This window comes from Macrotis lagotis, chromosome 8, assembly GCF_037893015.1.
Source record: "Macrotis lagotis isolate mMagLag1 chromosome 8, bilby.v1.9.chrom.fasta, whole genome shotgun sequence".
Classification (NCBI taxonomy): Eukaryota; Metazoa; Chordata; class Mammalia; order Peramelemorphia; family Peramelidae; genus Macrotis; species Macrotis lagotis.
Window position 1 is genome coordinate 176,900,985 of NC_133665.1, and position 19,618 is coordinate 176,920,602.

A 19,618-nucleotide genomic window follows, 5' to 3' on the forward strand; every position below is an offset into this window, starting at 1 on the left:
AATGTTAGGGGGGAGGAGACTTATGAATGGTCTAATTAAAACAAGGCTTACAGTTTTTTTTTATTATTATTTTTTTTTACAAATCTCCAAGAATACCAAACATACCATATGTAGGTGACTGTCATACTGTCATTTAAGGACAGGTGCATTAGGAACCCAGTAGTAATGGCAACCCCTAAAGATTTCAAATGAGATCCAAGTCAAACATGCATAGGGAGAGTAAAGTTATTTTATTAAATCATGCACATCACGTGTGTTAGTGCAAATAGTTTAATCTGTATTCCAGAAATTCTATTGTACTTTATATCTTTACAAAATAGATTTAAAACAATTATTTACTTTAAAAAATGTAATTCTGAAGTTAAGCATTTCAGAACAATATTTGCAATAACCTATATACAAGAGGTACAGAGTACCACTGGCATATGAGCATTCTGTGGGGGAATAGCTTCCTGCAACAGAAAAATGGTGAAATGAACAAGGTGATATTTTCTACAAGTCATTTGTGGACTAATTCTTCCATAAATCTAATGGTTCTCCCAACAGCAAATCCCCAGTAGTTTAACCTTTAACATATCAACAATGACCCCCAAAACCTCACAAGGCAAATTATATGCTAAATTCCTATTTAAGTATTTGGCGAGACCTGTAGATTGCCATGGAGAATCTAAGCCAATTCATTGAGATTTTTCTCATTTCCATTTTCTAAAAAAACCTTCACTCAATTAATACTTCTGTATGTTATAGAGACTTCAATAAACTTTATTGACATAACCGTTGAGCTGCAAAAAAAAAAACAAAAAACAAAAACCAAAAACCAAAAAAAAAAAAAAAAACCAATAGCTCACTTTGACTTTGGGCATTTAACTGAGAAGATCCTAACTGAAATAGTGCTTCTCATAAACAAAACTACTCAAGTTTAAAAAAAGATAAAAACAAAAGCAAAAACAAAATCCCAATTGCATCCCTAACTGTAAGATTCCCTGGGTTTACAGAAATTCACCTCATCCAGTATATTGATTAGTTATAGATGCACTCCAAACTCTCATAACAAAGTCAATAAAAAATTTATCTAAAGAAGACACATTTTCCTTCTTTAAAGCAATATTTGGAAGAATAAGTGAGGAGGAAAAAAATCATGCTTCCTAAAACATTGTAGATGAGAAAGTAAAGAAATGGTCTCTCTACTTTGAATGCATTAAGTTGAATAAATTACAATCCAATTGAATAGTTTGGTTTACTGTTGCTGTAGTCGTGAAATGATTAACTTTTTGCTCCCAGAAATACTTCAGTTCACTCAAGAAAATACACACACTCTTACAAAGTTTTTCCAGGTTGATGCCATCCACATCTTCAAGTCACATTAAGGCTGCACAAAAAAGCATGTATATTTCTTGAATCACTGCCACAACAGAACCTTTTCCAAACGTGTCTTTTCCTTGAAAAAAATCTATGGAAGTAGTAGTTGTCTCTAAGTCTTGTTCCCAATAGCTCAGTGGTTTATAGCAAGTAAAAATGGTGTCAATATGTAAAAAAAATATATGTGCATATATTTATTTCAAAATGATAGGCACTGAGCACACAGTGCCTCTTTTCCCATGTATTTATCAGTTGTTTGGTTTGGGTAGGTGTCCAATCAGAAAATGAATTATCTGGCAATCAGCATCTAGAGTAAAATAGCCATAAACCTAAATGTTATAAATAATTTGGTACCAAGAAGCCTACTTTAGGCCACCATAATATTTAGAATCTCAACATACTAATTAAAAAAATTACATGAAAAATTGCAAGCAAATTATTGCTTACAGTAGAATAAAGTCACAATTTTATTCCCTCTTTATAGACAGATACATTTTATACAATTTAAAGCAATGACCCGACTGTTCTTTTCTTGCACTTTTGTTGTATTAAGAGGTAAAAAGGAAGAAAATGGATCTGTTCTCCCCGCCAGCTTCTAAGAGGAGGGCAGGGTACGGAACCAACCAAAGTTCTCATGGTGAAGCTCTGGTTAAGCCTGGTACATACAACACTACGGCTGTCACAGCTACCAGAGCTGCCAACATGGGCATCCAAGGCCAGTGTCTCTGTGTAGAAAGAAACCAAGAGTCAATATCACATTTCCCTTCGTCTTTCATACCAACTAGTGAACTAAGCCCTCCGTCCAAAGAATCTTGAGAACTCATCACAAAGCACAGTGGATCTTAATTCTACCTCTCCCTGTCAGAAAATCTTGACTTCTTAAAGCAGGAAGACTCGTTTAAAAAAACAAAAAAGGCAATCTGACTAGCAAGTACAATTCCAGTGGCCAACTATGCAGAAGGATAGCATGTCACCAGGAAAGGCCCTTAGGAGTTCTCAACCTGGCTACACATTTGGCACCTAGAAGAGACTTTTGTTAAACCTCTCAAGACTCAAACTCCTTTATACACACACCCTACCAAGATTTTTCAACAGTCACAAATAATGAACTGTCCAAAGGTTTCTCAATTTAGGGTCCAGACTGTGTTAAGGGTGGGTCTTTAGGAGAGGGAAGGTTTAGCCTGAGCTAAGTGGTGGAATGAACTGAACACCACAGAAGACTGAAAAGTAGGGAACTTAATGATAAATATGGATCTATGTTAAACATGGTTATATAGAACTAGAGTCTATTTTACATTGCTTTCTGTCAGGGGCGGGGGGGGGGAACAAGGAAGGGTGAAAAAATATATAAATATAAAAAAGATTGTTGAAAACTACTGTTACATGTAGTTGGAAAAAGAAATAAAGAAATGGAAAAAAAAATTAGACGGCAATTGAAAATCTGTGCTAAACATCCACTTGGTATACATCAGGTTCACTCCTGACCCAATGTAGCACCGTTTTCAGACTGATCTCATGTTAAACCCACCAATTAGAAACACCATGGGTTATATGCAGTCTTTCCTTTTATTGACCAACCTATGTTCTTGTCAGCTTTCCTTTTGTTTGTTTCCAGTGGGTACTGACTACGTCCCATCCCTACCCACTACCCCACCAAGAACAAAACCAAAAGGCCCAACTGATTTTGAAGTCATGTTTCTTCCTGAACAAGTCAGAGATCAGAACATTATGGTCAAGGGTGTGTTGGAGAGAAGAGCAGTGCAGGCTTAATTAGGTCTGGGATAACAAGTCCATTATTCCAATTTTATCCTTTTTCATCTTCTTCACAGCCACAGTGAAAAGAGAAAAAGTATTAAATAACTACCATAGTATTAAGGGGATGAGTTGGGGAGGAGAAGTAAGCTGGCTGAAAAATGGAGAGGCAAACTCTTCATTTCTTGTTCAAACCTGAGTTAACTTTTCGTTGTTTTTTGGATAGCACTGACCGACACACTGTAGCTTTAGAGACATAGGGTTTACTCTGCTCTCGCGAGAGCCAAAGACCCAGCTGAAAGCTGAACATTGAACAACTGGGATGTTTGGAATTAATTCATGGTTAGCATCACCACAAGGGAGACAGACAGAACATTACATGATTAGTTGATTGTGGAGCTCGGTGGGAGGAAGCACAAATGAAGGGTTTGCTTCAGGAAACAAAACATCCGTGTTGTTCCCATGCACTAGTTAACAAACAAGGCACAAAGAGGTGACAGGGACGGACAGACATCGACTCAACAGGGAGCTTGTACCTTTCTCTACCACAATGGACCGTAACACCAAAACAGGAAAGCCAGGAATAGGCCGATGAAAACGGCTGGGACGGGTTGGAATATGGACGGCTAAAGAAGGGAAGGGAATTAAAAATCATTTTGTGCTCTAAAAATCAGATCAGATGATTGAGATGGGGAAAGCTAAATCACAGCATTAAGTTTGGCATGAATCAGAATGGGTGAAAGACATCTAACACAATACAGAACGTCGGGCAGATGGACACCAAGGCAGCGCAATTACTCCCCTCAAACAAATGAATCAAAGAAATCAATTTGTGGAATTTAATTTAGGAGAAATGCCTGCTTCGATTTCACATGAACTTGCCAAACGATTTGTTAGTGCGCCGTCACTTTAGGACGGGAACTGTGTGCATAGAACAACTTTGAACAAGGGAGCCACTGGAAGCCAGAGACTTAAGGTCCCTACAGTGACTTCCTGAGGCCCCGGGGAGCCATGTCTGCACCCCCAGGGCTGGCGTCAGGCACCAAAGTAACAGGGATGGAATCTCTCTTTCAAAAAAGGCAGGCCAGAAGCTATAGGATTGTAAGGTACATGTTATCAGAGTGATCATGTTAAACTGGTAAAATATACTCTGAGCCAATTGTTTCTCTTAAGAGGTCACTGTGCCATTCCCCAAACAAAGTTCAATCCTGAGGTATGTTGTGTATGGGGTGTGTGTGTTTGTGTGTGTGTGTGTGTGTATTTGTGTGTATGTTAACAGAACTTGTGTTGGAAACTGTTTTACCCTGAGAATTGGCAAGTGCCTTTTGGACAAAAAAATTATATTTTGGAGTTTTATTTTATTTTCATATATCACTTTTTTTCATATATCACTGTCCTGGTTTTTGCAAGGCAGTGAGGTTAAGCAACTTGCCCAAAGTCACACAGCTAGGTAATTATTAAGTGTCTGAGGCCGGATTTGAACCCAGGTACTCCTGACTCCAGGGCCAGTGCTCTATCCACTGCTCCACCTAGCTGCCCTGAGAGAAGTAATTTCTAAAATGGCTCTGACAATACAGGGGGCTCTACAATTCTGATTATGCTAGATGCCTTTTTAGGATAATTTTTTTTTAAGAAATAGAAATGAATTTTCACAAACAGGAAGGTATAATTAAAACTACAGAAAGTAATCTAAAATATGAATTAATTATGGATCCTTAATATAGTTATTAAAATAAAAATAAATCGTTATCACTTGGTAGAAAAAACTCCATCTATGGCTTATCAGCAATTGAAGAGGCCTCAACTCATGAAGCAAGTCTTGATTCTATGACAAGAGACAATGTTCTGGGGAAAGACCAGGGAAGTGTCCAACTGCGTGTGCAGTGTTGCTGCCAATCAAGCCTCATGCCAGACAAGAAAAGTGTCGGTCATAACCACTGCAGTACCCAAAGCAGTGACAGGACACTTAAGACTAGTCAAAGCTACTAACACTTGCAAAGTCAGTCACACTGAAAAAAGCTCCCAAGGTCGGCGATGACCAAATAGACACAACAACATTAAGGATAACCTGGCTTCTTTTCAAGAGCAAATACAAATTCAAATTGATATTATTCATGATTTATATTATAACAGTCTTAATCAGACAAATATTTTCTGACATTTCCAAGAAAATATTTCCATCTTTCTAAACCTTTAACTAGAAAGAATCAGGCCACAATGAAACTTCCATTTGATATGATGGGAAAAAAAATCCCATACCTGGGCATTGGTATGCTGTATATCAAAAATAAGGGATTAAATGTCTTCTGGTGGTCACACAAGTCATTAGGTGGGGTAACCCAAGGATTACAAAGGAAGGTGATGGCTCTCAGGAGATGTGTTCTCTTCTTGCAGACAAGTATTTCTCTCACCAAATCCCCAGTACTTACCTAAATTGGTGTGTCCAAAAGGGGAAATTCTCACCAATTGCTAACCAAAATGATTCCACAAATGACTTCCTTTCTTTCGGGATCATTGGCCTAGGTTTCTACCATGGCCAGGAACATGGAGAGCTCTAGGAATCTGTCATGGGTACTTGGGGACACCAACTGAAGCCCTACATTTTCCGTACCTCATCCAAACTGACCCCAAGTTTTAAAGACTTACATTGTTTCCTTTTTCTTGTAGCTGCTTCAGGTTGTCTTGACATTGTCTGAGCTCATTGGCGATGGATTGTTTTTCCTGCTCGATCCTTTCAAACTTCAGCTCCAGCTCTGAGAGTTGAGTCTGTGTCCTTTCATACTATAGGCAAAGAAAAAACAGTAGGCAGACCCCGCTTAGAATGGGTGTGGAGCCGGGGGTTCTTCTCCTTAGGCGTCTACACTGTCCTGGACAAACGTGGAGGAGTCTTCACTGTGACCTGAAGGCACCAGCCCCCTTTGGGCTATTTACTATCAGTCACTGATCTATCATTTGTCTCTAAAGCAAGAACCTCCCCTTCCCCATAGAGGTTCCAAGAGAAGATGAGTGAAAAGGGAAAAGAAAGCTCCAAAGCTGATGTGACAAGAGCCAACAAGAATGTCTACTCAGGGAAACCACCCAGAGCTCTCAAGTCTTTGCATCCTGCAATCCCTCAGGTATTTCAGGCTTGACCTGTCCCAACCCTACATCACCATTGAGCCCATCTCTGTCATCTCAGTCCCTCGGCTTACAACCCAGCAGTCTTGACATCCCCCCTTTTCCATTCCACCCACCTCTTTCCTTCTAGCCCATCCCCACCAAGAGCTCCACTTGCGTGTCTGTCTCCCCCCCCCCCCGTCCCTCCGACTATTTAACAGATTTCTAAGTGATCTGTCTGTTTCTAGCCTCTTCAAGCCAACCCTTCAGCCTAGATACAGTACCATATTTCACATGAAGCCCCACTCCAAATAAGCCACTCAGCTTTCTCATGGACTAGTCATTCCAAAGCCCTGCGTCTGACTGCACTTACATCCAAGCTCTCCCCTCTGTCTCTCCTCATTTCCTACTAAAAATCTACAGCTTTCCTTTAAGGCTCAGTTCAAGCCCCATCTCCCCCCAGGAGCCTCCCAACTTGTCCAGATGTTCCTGTGCTCTCCCCTCTTTAGTTTGCTCCCATAGCTGGGTAACTATTATAAGCAAAACATGAGCTCTTAGGATGGAAGCTCTTTGATTCTGCAGCTCTGGACCCTAGGTACAAATGCCTTGACTGAATTCAGTTCATAATAAATATTGGATGAATTCAATGAACTTGACTGTTAGCATTGTTCTAAAACTGAAGGCAACTGCCATTTTAAATTGAAGTACGTCCATGTTAGATGTCATGATTGAAAAGAAAGGTTTACCTCTCTTACAACGTAAGTGTAAGTTACTGACAAAAAGAGATGTCTGTGGCTGTATGTCAATGTGCCACTTCTCAAAGGAGAACTATTCACAGTCTCTGCTTTTAAGTTCTCAAGTGAAATGAAATACAAAAGTGAGTTTTCAAAGGGATGGGAATACAGGAGTGGTATGTAAGTATAAAACAAAACAAACTGAATACAGTTCCCATTTCTCCCAGGAATTCCAAATATTAAAAAGGTTCTTTTTAGCCCCCAAAGTTCTCCCCAACATTGACTAAGATCAACTTCACTTTGTTTCCATTTGATCAACTATGTGGGACTTTTAAAAACATAAATGACTCTTGGAGTGCTACGCTAGACAATCTCCAAGGTCAAGCCAATGCTGAGGTCACTTGGTGGGACCTTTGAAAATGGACTAACTTACAGAGACATTAGTTGTACCGAAGAAAATGTGGAGAGTTGTGGTCTTTTTAGAGGAGGAGGGGTGGTTTTGACATCTGAGGCAAAGTCAGCCCTGTGGCCACTGAAGAAAAGTGCCCAAAAGGGTTTAGTAAGGCACCCAACAAGTTTTTACAGTTCAGTGCAACTTCTGTCTAGGGTCATGTCTGCTTGGAGATCCAAGGAAGACCTGACTGCTGTTTCCTCTGAGCACAGAGTCTTTTGGTTGCAGTTTCTACCAGTCCAGCAGGCTCTTCCTGTACCAAGGACTCTCAACTTCTGCCCTTCCATGTGTTCTGACAAGTAGATCAGATGCTCCACAATGAACGGGAACAAGCCTTCTCTTTTCCGTCTTAACTGATCTTCCCTGACTGGAATTTAACACAAACACTCTTCAACCAAAGATCCCAATCCAGGCAGGGCATGGATTTGTGACAGAGCAAATTTGAGAGAACCACTCTGTCTGCTTTAGCCCTTGACAATATTTTCTATCATGTAATGCAATTCAGAGAACCCAGGTTCAAATTCGGCCTCTACAATTTGCTACCTGTGTGACCTTGGGCAAGTCACTGAGTTTTCTAAGCCTGGGTTTTCTCTTCTATTAAATAAAACTAGACTAAAAAATCTTCACTGTACTCCCATAGTTCTGAGTAGGAGAAGTAGTCTGGCAAGGAGCACAAGTAAAGGGAATTTTTCAATAAGGTATATTCCTATTGAGGCAGGTAGGTGGTGTAGTGGACAGAGGATGCACCCGGAGTCTGGAAGACACCTCTTCCCGAGTTCAAATCTGACCTCAGACATTTTCTAGTTGTATGACCCTGAACAAGTCATTTAACTCTACTTGCCTCAGTTTTCTCATCTTTAAAGGATCCGGAGAAGGAAATGGAGAAACACTGCAGTGCCTTTGCCAAGTAAACCCCAAACAGGGCCATGGAGAATTGCAGCCAAATATAAACATTTCTGAATTCTCTACTACCAGCTTCTGTTCTTATCGCTTCATCCTTACATAAATAACAACAGCAGCAACAACAACTAGTCTAGCCACAGCCTCTGTGGGTGAAGTCACCTTGGTTGAGTTAGAAAGCTGCTTAGAGATGCACTTTCATGACCTACTTGAGCTTCTCTGATCACTCTCATAAACTTGAGATTAGGAGCTGTGTGTGGAATCAGGGAAATGCAACACAGAACACATTGTCAAGAGCCCCAGGTCTCTTTCACAAACGAATCAGTGTCTATCTTCCTTTGTCTGAGTTATGGGGTGTGTGTGTGTGTGTGTGTGTGTGTGTGTATTACCCTAATACTTATGCCACGTCAGCGTGAGAGTAAAGAAGGTAAAGGGGGGGAGTGCGGAGAGAAATGCATACAGATATAAAAAGTAGTACCAGTTAATTTTGAGTAAATTTCACATACATAAAGCTTTACATATTCACAAAATTTTAAATTATAGAATAATAATACAGGTTAATTAAACCACAACAAAAGGGAGGTTAAGCCACCTTATATCAAAAGAATATAATGACTCCATGTTAATATGAAACAGGCTGAGAGGGAAATGCACATGAACTACACTGACAAGATCAGACATAGTCAAATAATTGACTGCTTTTAATGCAATCCAGTAACTCCCAATATTTGAGAAGTTGGGATGACATGTTCCTGCCATATTCGAATAGACAGTTCAAGCCTTAATGTGTTGACTTACTGTGCAATGACCATAATATGTTCATTAAAATAATGGAACAAAATGTCCGTTGCCTTCATATTAACATACAACTAAACTATCTTCCATCAGCATTATTCCTGGATTATAGAATTATGGAACATGACTGACAAGATGACCACAAAGTGCTCAGATTGTTTCAACAATGGCTTATGTAGTTTGGCCCACAATAATAAGTGAAGCCTCTCTCTGATTTAACATATTGAACAAAGACTAGAACAACATGTTACAGAATAAAAATAACCACAGAAAACACAAATTTACAGGTTTTAGGAACAAACATGAAGACAGAAGAACAATTATTTCCAAGTTTGACACCACAAAGAAAGAAAAACAAAAATAAAAAATTACACCAAATGAACAAATATCTTCTAATAACCGCCATGGAAAATGCATTCAAGACTAGTTTTTCTTGAGTAAACTTTTTCATTGCTGTGAATCATTCATTAACAAGACCCTAGATCTAGAGGCCCTGGTGAACATGCTGCCATACATACTCCCATTTCTGGGGGCTGTCAAGATTATTAGCAGAAAAAGCCACATAACTGGCAATATTGACCTCTGCAAGCCCAACATTGGGCTATTTTCTGTCAGAAGAGATTACTGAATAAAAAGGTCCCTTTATAGATAGTATTATAAAGTGCATGTATTTGTAGGCATAAGAAAAATAAGCAGAGTAAACCAGAATAGAACTCCTTGGGTTACTCTTTACTATGAAATGAAGTCTTATATAAGATAAATCTTCCTAATAAATCCAAGAAAGCATAGCAACTGAATAAAAGGATAAGCCAGGAAAACACTGAAAATCTGGTGAGATTGTATTCTGACATCCTGATACTTTGAAAGACCAGGGATAGATTCAACAAAGGGTAGGAGAAATTTCCTGATATAAGGTCATTAGCTAGTACAAAGGAATTAAAAAGGAAACATGAACTCTGTCAATCGATAAATGTTGCTTTGTATTGGGTCCTCTTCAATTCTTGACACATGCATCATGATACACAAGAACAAACAATGCCAAGGACCACAGGCATCTTTTTTAGTGCCTGTAAATGCCATTTAAGGCATCCATTTCTGTCTAACTCGAATCAAGATCAGTTGCTTTGGTCATGAAGTCCCATCACAAGGGGGTTTGCACCACGTCTCTTCCCTTTACCTCTTTCTGAACATCTTTTGCTTCATTTTCAGCTTTATTGAGAAGGGTCTTCCAACTTGCAGAATCCCGAAGATGCTGCTCCTTCAAGGATCCCACTTGATTCTCCAGCTCTTTCCGGGTCATTTCAAGGATGCTGAGATCACTGGTGAGGTCTAAGCTCTGCTTCTGAGAACTGTAACACAAAAGCCAAGTCATCGTCTAAGCTATACAAATTACCTAGAGACCTTACAGGGGCCTGAGTTTCTTTTAAAATATGTAATAAATTCATTATGCAATTTTCAAAAGTCATCCTGCTTCTCTATGATTCCTTTTGGCCTTTCTATGTGTATTTTAAAGTATTTTATTAATTATTAAAGTATTATATTCTACACCTAAACACCAAATAAAACAAGCATTTTCACAGAATAGAAAAATATAGGAAAATCAAATCTATTACACACAGTTTACTCTGCTTAAATTCAACAAATAGCTCTTAAAGTTTTCTTATTTGTCTCTGATGCCTTCTGCACAGTAAAAGAAATGTTTCAATAAGCTTTTTTCTTTCTTTTTTTAAGGAAGGGGAGTGAGGCAACCCCATCCACTCTAGTTGAAAAGTCAATAAGCAAATGAAAATGATATCTGCCATCTAAGTGTTACAGCAAGTTGCAATTAACAAGGAATACTTTTATTTGAGAATTTATAATCCTATATTATTTCTTCAAGTAGCTTTATGGAATTCTAAATGTGGAGTATATAATATACATTTCACTTCCAATAGTTTGGGATGTATGTAGAATCAGTAGTATGGATCAGGCAAAATTCAATGTATTCAAAAATTAACATGTGACAGAATTTCATAATTATGCCTATTTATAGAGCAATATCCCAATGGATTTGCATTCTCTGAGAAAGTCTATAATCATACAGGACAAAACCAGATGGGATGACATATTTGCTACAGATAAGCTTGATATTCAGGGGCTACCAGTATACTTTGCACAAAACAGTTATTTAAACAACATGTTTGATTTTGTCACAGGGAATTATGTTTCACCACAAAAGGTATGTAAATATTGTACATTTCTCTTTTGAATTACATACCTATGCAATTCTTTCTCCTGTTGCTGAAGTTCTGATGAAAGCAAAACATTTTCCTTTTTTAGAGAATGACATTCTGCTTCTAATATGCTCCAGTCTTTTCTCAACTTCTCAAGTTCACCTACAAATTAAGCAATATTATTCCATAATGTAGTCAAATAAATTTTAGAATAACTAAGAAAATCCATCATGTGGCAAATGGTTAAACAAGCTATGGTATATGATTGTGATGGGAATATTATTGTACTTTAAAAAATGACAAGCAGGGGGCAGCTAGGTGGCGCAGTGGATAGAGCACCAGCTCTGGAGTCAGGAGGACCTGAGTTCAAATAGGACCTCAGACTTAATGATTACCTAACTGTGTTCCCTTGGGCAAATCACTTAACCCCATTGTCTTGCAAAAACTAAGATTAAAAAAATGACAAGCAGGATGGGTTTCAGAAAAACCTAGAGAGACATACATGAAATGATACAAAGTGAAATGCGTAGAACCAGAAGAATGTTATACACAGTAACAGCAATACTGTATGATGAAAAACTGTGAATGACTTTAGTTATTTTCAGCAATACAATGATCCAAGACAACCCCAAAGGACTCATGATGGACCTACTATCCACCTCCAGAAAAAGAACCGATATAGTCAGAAAACAGATTAAGGCATGCTATTTTTCACTTACTTTCATTCCTTCATTTTTAAAGCCTGAGTCTTTTTGTACAAAATGACTAACATGGAAATATTTTAGATGATTGAACATGTATAAACATTATCTTATCTGATTGCTTAGTATCTCAGTGGGGGAGGGGAGAAGAGGGAGGGATAGAATTTGGAACTCAAAACTTTTTTTAATGTTTAAAAAATTGTTTTAACATGTAATTGGGGAAAAATAAAATATTAAAATTGAAAAAAAATTAACTAAAAAGAGGGAAAATAACCAATTATCCTAATGGAAAAATCCCTTACTTTTCCTTAAAATTTATCAGAAGCTTTTTATTTCACCATTATTTGGACTTGTAGATAAGATGCAAATTATTTGTATATATTTCAAGATTCAATGAGAAACACATCTCATTACTCAACTGTCAGAATTACTACCATCTTGAAGGGGCAAAAGTTATCTTGGTTGAAAACCCATTTATTATGATATTGAATAAAGTCCCATTTTGAATGCTTCCATTAAAAATGTTAGCCTTATTATTACATTCTGGAAATAAAGGAAAAATGCTACCAAGCCTTTTCCAAATCAAAAAACTTTATCTATGAAACAAAATTTCTTTCGAAATTATACATTTTCTCTTCTAGAATATTAATCAGAGAAAAAGAGTTATTTGCTTAGTTTAATGGATGACAGAAGGAAAATCATGTCTGATTTTTTTTTTTGCTGACAATGAAAGGATCTCATAAGGATAAAGGGGAATAGATTTACACTCATCCCTTTGGGAAATAGAAGACTGATGGAGAGTTCATGAAAACTGTAGGAAGAATTAGAGAGGCTCTCCAAGAACATAAGTCATACTTCTTCCTGAACACTGCTAGTCTTTTTGATATTCTTCTTTTAATAAAAAATCATCAGAAAATGACTCCAGTCCAGAATGGTTTACAGGAGTATCTAAGGATTTGCTTCCAGAAACGGCCAGCATCCAAGCACTGCCATTCTTGAAATTACATTCTAAGTGACTTTACGTTCTTAGAGTGGCACTAAAACATAAATAAGGCATCATTTTGTTCATGCCATTTACACCCTGTATTGGTTCCATATCCAGACTTGAGATGGACAATTTTTGTTAATGAATTCTAATCCTTAGGTCTTCCAGAGAGATGCATTATTTTGCTCTTCTATGATTTCTCCTACATGTTTTTTCCCCTTCTCTTCTCTATCATCCTTCGTTGGGAAGAAAGAGGCTGTCTGCTGTAGGGAATGGTCCAGAACAGAAGCGCTATTGCTATCTCCAATAAGACAAGTCATGTTTTGGTGGCTGGATTTGACCCTTAGCCAGTCCAGAAGATGTAAGAATGGGGAGTAAGTCAGTAGAGCATAGAGCAGGCACAAGGACTCCCTCTTCAAAAAGTTTGTCTTTTGTTCATTTTTATAAGTATATGTTCAAAGAAATTTCATCAAAGATGTTGTAGAATAGTTTAGAGAAAAATGAATTGAATGTGCCTCTAAATTACAGTGATAAAGATATTTCTCTGGTAACACTTTGGTGAAATCTGCAGGTGAAATTTTTGGTTAAAAAAAAGCTTGACAAAAATTTTCAAACATGCCATTAACCAGCAAAACAGCTTTGAACTTGAATTATGCCCCATTATTTCACTGCAAAATGAGTTAAATGAAGAAAAACAAAACCCTTGTCACAAATATGTATAGTGAAGAAAAATAAACTCTTGTACTGCAGGTCCAAAAATGTATGCCTTATATCCTTTTCCTTGATGCAATCACCTGTCAAGAAGTGACTAGTATGTTTCATCATTGGACCTCTGGGAACTGTGATTGGTCAATGCAATGCTCAGAATTCTGAAATCTTTCAAAACTATAACCCTACAGTGGGCTAGCTATTGTATAAATTGTGTTCCTGATTCTGCTCACTTCCCTCTGCATCAGGTGACAGAAGTCTTTCCCAAGTTTCTCTGAATCATCCCTTTCATCATTTCAGATAGTATAACAGCATTCTTTTTTTTTTTTTTAGCTTTTTTGCAAGGCAAATGGGGTTAAGTGGCTTGCCCAAGGCCACTCAGCTAGATAATCATTAAGTGTCTGAGGCCGGATTTGAACTCAGTTCCTCCTGACTCCAGGGCCGGTGCTCTATCCACCCAGTATAATAGCATTCTAATACATTTACATACTAAAATTTTCCAATTGCCAGCTGTTGGGGAAATCCTCTTAGTTTTTTCTTACAAAAAGTGCTTAAGATATATTTATGTATACACAGGTCTTTTACCTCTTTTTTCCAACTCTTTCGGGGTGATAAGCCAAGCAGCAGTATTCTGAGCCAAAGGATAATATGTACAATTTAGTACAATTCTGGACACAGTTTCAAACTGTTTTCCAGAATGGCTGGACCATTATTTCATTTTCACCAACAGTGCATCAATGGACCTGTTTTCCCCTAGTCCCTTCACCATTTGTTAATTTTCTGCCAATTTTGCCAATCTGAAAGATGTAAGAGAGAACCTCAGATGGTATTTTAATTTATGTTACTTGAATTATTAGTGAACTGGTACATTTTTCCATATGGCTATTAATGCTTTGGATTTTCTCCAAAATCTTGCCTGTTCATATACTTTGATCAACTGAAGAAGTCCATAGTCTATAAATTTGAATCAGTTCCTTATATATGCTATAAATGAAGTCTTTATCAAATATTTCCTCTACCAATTAACTGCTTCTCTTCATATTTTAACTTTGTACAAATACTTAAATGTCACATAATCAGAATTGTCTATTTATCTTCTGAGGGCCTATGAATTTCTTCAGTCACAAAGTCTTCCCTTACTCAGAGTTCAGAAGGGCACTGTCTTTCCTGATGCTTTAATTTGTTTATAAGGTAATCTTTTACACCTAGGTCATGCTTCTATTTGGAACTTATCATGATATATGATGTGAGATGTTAAATCTATCCCTAGTTTCTGTCAAAATGTTTTCTAATTTTCCTGGTAATTTTCTTAAATAGTAAATTCTTTTTTTTCTTTTTTTGCAAGGGTTAAGTGATTCATGCAAGGCCACACAGCTGGGTAATTATTGAGTGCCTGAGGCCAGATTTGAACTCCAGTACTCCTGACTCTAGGGCCAGTGCTCTACCCACTACACGACCTAGCCACCCCAAAATAGTAAATCCTTATGCTAATAGTTGGAGGTCTTTGGATTTATGGATTACTGTTTGTTTGCTATATATCTTTGCTATTCCACTGACAAACTTCTTTCCTTTCTATTTCTTAAAAAACAAACTCCTCTGACACTGTTGACCACTGGATTTTTCCCTAACTCTGAGGTAAACTCTTTAGTAGTTTGACTGGTAATGGCACTGAACAAATTAGTGAACATAGCCTTATCATTTTAATATTAATGGCCCAGGCTAACTCATGAGCAATTAACATTAAGCCAAAATGCTGATGATTTATGTGGATTTATTTCCTCTAACTGCAACATTGGTAAATTTATTGTTTCAATTAATTTTTAGTTCGCTGAGGTTCATTTTCATATTGGACAAAAATCAAGAATTGTCTCTTCTTTGCATTTGCTTATTTCTTCAATTTATTTTTCTTCTTTTTTTTGTTTTAGTTAACATTTCTAATACTCTATCAAACAGTTGTGGACATCCTTGCTTTATATTTGATCTTATTGGAAAGATGCCTTATTTATTGTTGCTACATATAACACCAGATCTTAATCTTGATAGATACTATTTATATTTAGGAAAGGTCTACTTAATCCTATGTTTTTTAGTGGGGTTTTTTCCCCCATAAAAAAGATGTTATATTACTAACAAATAAGGGAAAAAAAGGATTTTTTTCTGTATTTATCAAAATAATCACATACTTTTTGCTAGTCTTGCTATTAATGTGATCTTTTTATATTTATAGTTTTCCTAAAATTGAATCAACATTATATTCCTGGTATAAAATCAACTTGGTCATAGTAATGATCTTTTTACTAAGTTGCTACAGCTTCTTTGCTTATATTTTATTTAAAAATTTTGCCTTAATATTGGTTAGGAATATAATTCTAAACTTTCCTGTTTTGGTTTTCCTTTTTTAAAGATCATATTGGTATGCTAGAAGAATTTTAGTTTTGGCCTCTTTTTTCATATTTTTGGGTAACAGTTTATATAATATGAGAAGAGATTATTCTATGAATGATTGATAGACTTTGAAATTCATAAATATTTAAATATATTTCTGGTTCTTTCAGAATGAATATTTTATATTTTTGTCAATATTCATCCATCTTTTTTAAATTCATGGTCTAATTGGCATAGAATGGGACAAAATAGTTTCTAATAATCCCCTTAATTTCATTTGTTAAATTTTTCCTTTTCCTTTTTTTAAATCAATTGTGCTAATGGGCTATATGCTTTATTGTTTAAAAAAATTACCCTCTTAGTTTTACTTTTTTTTCCCCCAAGGCAAGTGGGGTTAAGATAACAGAGTTAGGTAATTATTAAGTGTCTGAGGCCGGATTTGAACCCAGGTATTCCTGGCTCCAGGGCCAGTGCTCTATCCACTGTGCCACCTAGCTACCCCTGTCTTAGTCTTACTTTGTATATTAGGCTTAATATAATAACCACAAATATTTTTAGCTCCAATTTTTTCTAAACTACAAAGTGCTGATACAAGCATTTTTGTACACATGAGATCTTTCCCTGTGTTTCTGACCTCTTTGGGAAGGATGGCCAAATGTATAAAATAAACATAACATTTTATGACCATAATAAATCACAAATTATGAATAAATCACATAATCATAAAAGAAAACTATCCAGGAGTGAGAACCAGAAAATAAAGCAGAAGAAAGAACCCACTGTGGGTCACCATCTCCGGAAAGCTCAGACTGAAAACACTAATAAATCTTGTGCTCCCAGCTACAGGCCGTAAAGAATGAGTCAGAGCACTCTGCAGCAAAGCCAGAAGCACACAGAATTATGTTTCAACTGCAATGAGGGAAAGGAACAGTGGAGTATGAAACATTAAAAGAGAAGAGGAAAAAGCCTTACAATGAAGAATGATTTGTCCTAAAAAACTGGGTAAAATATTACTGGGAAAAAAAAATGAATTGAATATGAGTCCACTGCTGCCTTCACTGTTCTCCCTTCTGAAAGCACCATGCTGACTGACCTTGCAACCTTGAGGATTCCTCTTTCTGTTGGTCTTCACACTGCTGACACCGGAGCTGGAAACTGGACTGCAGACTGATGATCTCCTGCTCATACTCTGAGGCTGCCTTCCGCCATCGGTCCAGCTCCTCCTGAACCTTTTGAAGTTCCACTTGCAAGGAAGCAATGTCAATGTCCCGCTCAGATGCAGCCTTGTCCGCTACTTGTCGAAGCAACAGAATTTCATCCTGGGCACTGAGCAAATTGTGCTTCGTGCTTGAGATTTCATTTTCCTTCTCTTCCCGAAGAGTCTCCATATCGGTATGTAACCTCTGCAACTGGGCTAAAAATAAAAGGACATCATGTCTTATTTTCTTAGACTACAATAATGAAATTCAGAAGAAACGTTCATCCAGACTGAGACAGATTTCATGGTCCTCCTAGCTCAGTACTTTCTCTTTAACCAAGGGACCAAGACATAGGTAATGGGGTCAAGTGGCTTGCCCTAGGCCACACAGTTAGGTAATTATTAAGTGTCTAAGGCCGGATTTGAACTCAGGTACTCCTGACTCCAGGGCCAGTGCTCTATCCACTCCTAGGGTTATTGTTTTAAAGGGAAGAGGGCAGGGAAAGATCCCATTCTGCCTTAGACATCAGCGTCCATCATTTATGAAGCTTTAATTACTGATAACGAGTAAGCTCAAATGGACAAGATCATCAATAGCAGGGTATCAAAGAAGTAAAGATGGAAAACACTAGTACTCATCAATTTGAGAAGGCAAAAGCATCCAAGAGAGAGTAGACATGTCCATGCAGCCAGGGGGATGTGGTTATCATGCACAGCTAGTGAATACCTGGAGAAGATAGTCCTCACCACCAAAGTTTGTCACATGGCTCAAAACAAACAGGGATGGTTTTAATCAATGTAAATGACACTAAAGGAGATTCAATAACTTCTTTCCTACTGCTGTAACCAACTCTCTTTCCATTTGTAATACAACTGAACCCTTTTCTAAAAAATATTGTCTTCCTCTAATAAAAGATTAGCTCTGAGAGAGCAGGGAATTTGTCACTGTTCTTTTTAAAACAGATTTGCCTAAACTTTGCACTTGTAACCACTTGCCTCCTTTTACCTTTATCCCTTTTCTAACCTTACAGTCTTTGGCACATAATTAATGCTTTTCATTCATTCATATGTTTTCTCCCTCAGATATTCAATTTCCAACCCACAAATATACTCAAGACTCTTCCTCAATCAGACACACATAAAGACAGTCACACATATACTCCCTTTCATCTGACCCTGTCATTCTTCACAAAACTTCAAGCAATTACCGTTGGAAAAGACCTTGGGGTCATCATTCCCACAAAGAAGAAAAGTAAGTGATTCGCCCAAAATCATTCAAATACTGAAACAGAGCTGAGGTTTAAACATAGATGTTTAAAATCTAGCATAACTTGCCATAAAACATGTTCCCTCTCCTTAAACTACTGTCCTACATCTTTGCTTTTCAAAAACAAAGCCTTAGAAAGGGTTTACACTTCCTGCTTCTACTTCTCATCTGCTAAGCTATTTCTCAATTTCTTGCCATCTATAATTTGAAATCTCCAATTAAACTGAGGTTTGCCAAAATATTTTTTAAAATATGTTCATGGCCCATGCTATGAACCGTTGAATTAAATTGCTCTGAAATGTTACCAATGACATAATAACTTATGCTCCATAACATTCCTTAGTCCTCATCCTCCTGGACATTCCCTACGGCTCTGGACAGTAATTTTGAGTACAAGACAATGCTCTTACCGCCGATCTGTTTTCCTTTTCCATTCTCCTTTGGTGAGAATTATTATTATTTTTTTTTTAGGTTTTTTTGCAAGGCAAATGGGGTTAAGTGGCTTGCCCAAGGCCACACAGCTAGGTAATTATTAAGTGTCTGAGACCGGATTTTTGGTGAGAATTATCGCCCAATTACCTAAACTTGGACATGCTACAAAGCTGTCCCTAACCCTCTTCTTTCTTGATCTCATATTATTTCTACTTCTCTAGCTCCTAAATCTATAGCCTAGTCCTCATATTTCACCTCATCTCCAAATCCCATATCTGCATCTGATTTCTGCTTATCATGTGGTCAATTAAATATAACACATCCAAAAGTGAATGTATCATCTTTGTTCCCAAACTCTTCCTTCATCAATAATACCTGATTTTAAAAAAATATATATTCTCATCTCTTTATCACAGAGGTTCAGACCCTGAAAGTCATCTGGGACCTCTCTCCTCTTAACCTTCAGCTACCCATACATCAAACTTCCATCCTGTTCACATTTTGATCCTACCTCCACTCCCACTGTCACAGGCCCTCATTACCTACCACAGAGGTGGTTTTTAAATGAGTTTCTCTATCACTCTTTCCTGTCTATTTTTTTTCACAAAACCACTTAAAAATGATTTCCCTAATCATAAAACT

At 37.3% G+C, this 19,618-nt stretch overlaps 1 protein-coding gene across 8 annotated transcripts in view; it reads right to left on the reverse strand.

The window, feature by feature from the left end:
• Positions 1-708: 708 nt before the first annotated feature.
• SLMAP (sarcolemma associated protein) overlaps positions 709-19,618 on the reverse strand; it is a 141,318-nt gene continuing 122,408 nt past the window's right edge. For 4 of the 8 annotated variants that reach the window (XM_074198888.1, XM_074198886.1, XM_074198892.1 and 1 more), the window contains 6 exons: positions 17,173-17,493; positions 11,345-11,462; positions 10,265-10,436; positions 5,758-5,892; positions 3,648-3,737; positions 1,998-2,084 (listed from right to left, as the gene is read on the reverse strand). In XM_074198888.1, coding sequence (XP_074054989.1) covers positions 3,654-3,737; positions 5,758-5,892; positions 10,265-10,436; positions 11,345-11,462; positions 17,173-17,493 — 830 coding nt within the window. In that variant the 3' untranslated portion in view covers positions 1,998-2,084; positions 3,648-3,653. Of the gene's footprint in view, positions 2,085-3,647; positions 3,738-5,757; positions 5,893-10,264; positions 10,437-11,344; positions 11,463-17,172; positions 17,494-19,618 lie in introns of all 8 variants that reach the window. The other 4 variants (XM_074198887.1, XM_074198885.1, XM_074198891.1 and 1 more) reach the window with 1 other exon arrangement.